We start from the raw sequence: 4307 nt of genomic DNA on the forward strand, positions 1-4307 counted from the left end.
CTGGCACTCTTGACTGCACATTTGATTATGTACCTCACAATTCAATGGTTTCTTTCCATTATGCATCTTCATATGCCATCTTAGACCGGCACTCTTGACTGCACATTTGATTATGTACCTCACAATTCAATGGTTTCTTTCCATTATGCATCCTCATATGCCATCTTAGACCGGCACTCTTGACTGCACATTTGATTATGTACCTCACAATTCAATGGTTTCTTTCCATTATGCATCCTCGTATGCCATCTTAGACTGGCACTCTTGACTGCACATTTGATTATGTACCTCACAATTCAATGGTTTCTTTCCATTATGCATCCTCATTTGCCATCTTAGACTGGCACTCTTGACTGCACATTTGATTATGTACCTCACAATTCAATGGTTTCTTTCCAGTATGCATCCTCATTTGTTTCTTTCAATTTCTAGATAGACTAAATAATTTGCCACATACCTGCCAGTGCTCAGAGAATTTTTGTTTGGACACAGCCCAAAAACAAATCACATGCCCTGACTCAAATTCCACAACCCCAGGCTCCAACTGCAACATTTCCCCTTTCTTAACAATGTCACGCAACATTATCATTGCAATTGCTACACTTCAAATATGAATTTGACAGAGTTCAAAAAGGAGTTTGAAACTAATGTCATTATTGTTCATCACTACATTCAATAGAGACTGGATGGTACTAGTGTCACTGTATAATATTTTCAAGTTTAATGGTGGCTTTACAGGAAAATAAATGGCTCTGTCCATTATGAGTTGTGAGGATTTATGAACACAAATCAAAAGTGTCACAAGTGTGTGCTTATTATTGTCTTTCAATCAATCTATTTCATGGTTAAAATCATCCTGAAAAGCATAGGTCAATTAATAGCTAAGTGTTTTAAAAAAAGGTTAAGATAACGAATAATAATAATAGAGAGAACTAATCTGAATTTTCAGTTCAGTGTGTCAATATGTTACATGCAGGTGGTTCTCCTATTTTGACAGACATAGTACACATAGGAATGACATAGTACACATAGGAATGACATATGTTAATATGTTGTTTGCCATATGTGCAAAGAATTAAACCCCCCCCCCCCATTTGCTGGTGTGCTTCACAAAATAAAACTCCGTCAACCAGGAATTCTGAAATTTATTCCTGCTGGGGTTTGCAAGTAGCTGATTGCTTCCTAATTCGCCATAAAAAATTAATGAAGGAAATTAAACACTATTCTAAATATTCATGTATTGTTTCAAAGTTCAAATGTGACTAAACATTTTATCACACAATTTGGACTTATAAGGTTTTTATCTAGTATGTATTACCATGTTCTGTTTTAGATATTGACTCTTGATTAAATATTTCATCACACACTTCACACTTGAGTTTGTGTGTGTGACTTGGATTTTTAACGTAGCTTTAACAACTTTTCAGTCATATCACTACGATGTCTGCAATGTGGCAGTTTATAGTGATGTCTAGCACTGGGGCATCATGCCAAAGACATGTAGCATGATGTCCCACCCAGTCACATTATCTTGACACCAGGCCGACCAGTCCTAACACTAACCTCTTAATGCTGAGCACCAAGCGAGGCAGCTGTTAGTACCATTTTTGTAAGTCTTTGGTATGACTCGGCCAAGGATCGAACCCATGACCCCCTGCATCCAAGGTAGACGCTCTAACCACTGGGCCACTGGAGCGGTTCCACTTCACATTTGAAGTGGTTTTTCTCCAGTATGCATCCTCATGTGCCGTCTTAGACTTCCACTCTGACTGAACATTTTATCACACACCTCACACTTAAATGGTTTTTCTCCAGTATGCATCCTCAAATGCTGTGTTAAATTTCCACTCTGACTAAACATTTTACCACATACTTCACACTTAAATGGTTTTTCTGATGTATGCATTCTCATATGCAGTTTTAAATCTCCAGCCTGATTAAACATTTGATCACAATTTTCACACTTAAATGGGGTTTCTCCAGTATGCATCGCCATGTGCCGTTTTAAACTTTCTCTGTGACGAAACGTTTTATCACACACTTCACACTTATATGGTTTTTCTCCAGTATGAATCCTCATATGCCGTTTTAAAACTCCACTCTCACTAAACATTTTATCACACACTTCACACTTAAATGGCTTTTCTCCAGTATGAATCCTCATGTGTAGTTTTAAATCAGAACTCTGATTGCACATTTTATCACAATCTGCACACTTGTATGGTTTTTCTCCAGTATGCATACTCATATGCTGCTTTAAATTTCGACGCTGACTAAACAGTTCATCACACACTTCACACTTGAATGGTTTTTCTCCAGTATGAATTCTCATGTGCAACTTCAGACCTCCACTCTGCCTGAACATTTGATCACATACTTCACACTGAAATGGTTTTTCTCCAGTATGCATCCTCATGTGCTGTTTTAAATTTCCACTCTGACGAAATATTTTATCACACAATTCACACTTAAATGGTGTTTCTCCAGTATGCATCCTCATGTGCCATTTTAAAGTTCCTCTGTGACTGAACCTTTGATCACACATCTCACACTTAAATGGCTTTTCTCCAGTGTGCATCCTCAGGTGTACTTTTAAATTTCCACTTTGACTAAACATTTTATTACATACATCACACTTAAATGGCTTTTCTCCAGTATGCATTCTCATGTGCAGTTTTAAATCTCCACTCTGACTAAATATTTTATCACAATTTCCACACTTGAATGGTTTTTCTCCACTATGCGTCCTCGTGTGCCATTTTAAACTTCCACTGTGACCAAACATTGCATTACACACTTCACACTTATACGGTTTTTGTCCAGTATGAATCTGCATGTGCCGTTTTAAAACTCCACTCTGACAAAATATTTTATTGCATACTTGACACTCAAATGGTTTTTCTCCAGTATGTATCCTCATGTGTAGGTTTAAATCTCGACTCTGATTAAAAACTTTTTCACACACTTCACACTTAAATGTTTTTCCTTCAGTATACATCCTCATATGCAGTTTTAAATCTCCACTATGATTAAATATTTTATTGCAATTTTTACACTTACATGGTTTTTTTCCAGTATCTACTACATGGCAAGAACTGGTGGTAGGTCTAGACAAGGTCCCGGATTCGTTATGGTCTGGGCGATCTTGACTGGTGCACTACGTGTTATACTTCTCACCCAAATTCACTAATGAGGCACACATTAATGTAGCTGACACGTGAACTCATTATATAAGTTTCTTTCCTTGAAGCATACCTTTTTGCTATATCAATATACGTCTATCTTTTTTTTAATTAAAAAATCGATGTAAACAATAAATAAAGCTTGGATCTGAAAATATCGCAACCTAAATGGTGCATATCAATACCTACGTTACTTTCGCCAGTGTAATTACGAGCTAATTCTGTCAGATAAAGATGCAAAATAAAACTGAACATTGACTTTAAATGTCTCTGAATCAATCGTGTATAATCTTTGAGAAATCTAAAAGCAAATTTTGGAATAATTATACCCTGAACATTCATTCACGAGGCTTCAGACTGTAGGTCGCTAAGGTCATGATACATTCGTAATGTTTATATAAAAGAAAACTAAATTAATTTCAGCTATACTCAATACTTCACACGATAATTTGGTAACGTATAATCGATATGTACGTTATTCGTCCCCTACCGGTGAAACCGGGGAGACTATAGGTTTATACTGATTCGTTCTTGTTTATTTTAGAATGGCCAAAACAAGAAAGGAAATACAAAAGACCGACAGGGAACGCCAGAAGGCTAAAGGTCCGGAGTTCGTCCAAAAAGAGAGAGCTAGGAAAAGGCAATATTATGCGCCATCGTCACAAGTAAGTAAGAAGAAAAGGAAGGAGAGAAACATGAAAAATAAATTAACCAATAGTCTTTCACGGCTGAGGAAAAAAGAAAGAGAAGAAAGCAACGAAAGCATAAGTGAATAGACCAGTGGATATGACAGTGATATTGTACCAATAAATGATACCATTTATTACTAAAAGTAGCAAAAGTACTGTTCAAATGGCCGGAACAACCTGATCTTGTCTGGATTGACGAACAAAATATCATTTGTAAAGTCGAATCTCTTATTCCATCTGGAAAACCTGAACGACTATTCAAAATATATGATGCCGAAATGGAATTAATTAACAACGCATTTGTGTCACGTTAGTGAAATACATACATTACCTAAACAGTACACGTGAACAGTCCCCTCACTTTCATCGGCAAAAATATGTCTTCTATATGTGAGACTGTATATAAGTTCAGGCTTTTTTAATTGCACACAAAAGT

General features: G+C 36.5%; 1 protein-coding gene across 1 annotated transcript; it reads right to left on the minus strand.

The window, feature by feature from the left end:
* Nucleotides 1-602: 602 nt before the first annotated feature.
* Nucleotides 603-3115, minus strand: LOC149781513 (uncharacterized). Its single transcript, XM_089935603.1, has one exon. The coding sequence runs from the start codon at nucleotides 3002-3004 to the stop codon at nucleotides 1706-1708; it is 1299 nt and encodes a 432-aa protein (XP_089791729.1). The 5' UTR covers nucleotides 3005-3115; the 3' UTR covers nucleotides 603-1705.
* Nucleotides 3116-4307: the final 1192 nt, after the last annotated feature.

Source organism: Sinohyriopsis cumingii, chromosome 15 (genome assembly GCF_028554795.1).
Source record: "Sinohyriopsis cumingii isolate HCF-2022 chromosome 15, ASM2855479v2, whole genome shotgun sequence".
Taxonomy (NCBI): Eukaryota; Metazoa; Mollusca; class Bivalvia; order Unionida; family Unionidae; genus Sinohyriopsis; species Sinohyriopsis cumingii.

What these genes read in the sequence shown, in the direction of transcription:
- LOC149781513 (XM_089935603.1), bottom strand. Translation starts at nt 3,004, where the DNA reads ATGAGGATGTATACTGAAGGAAAAACATTTAAGTGTGAAGTGTGTGAA.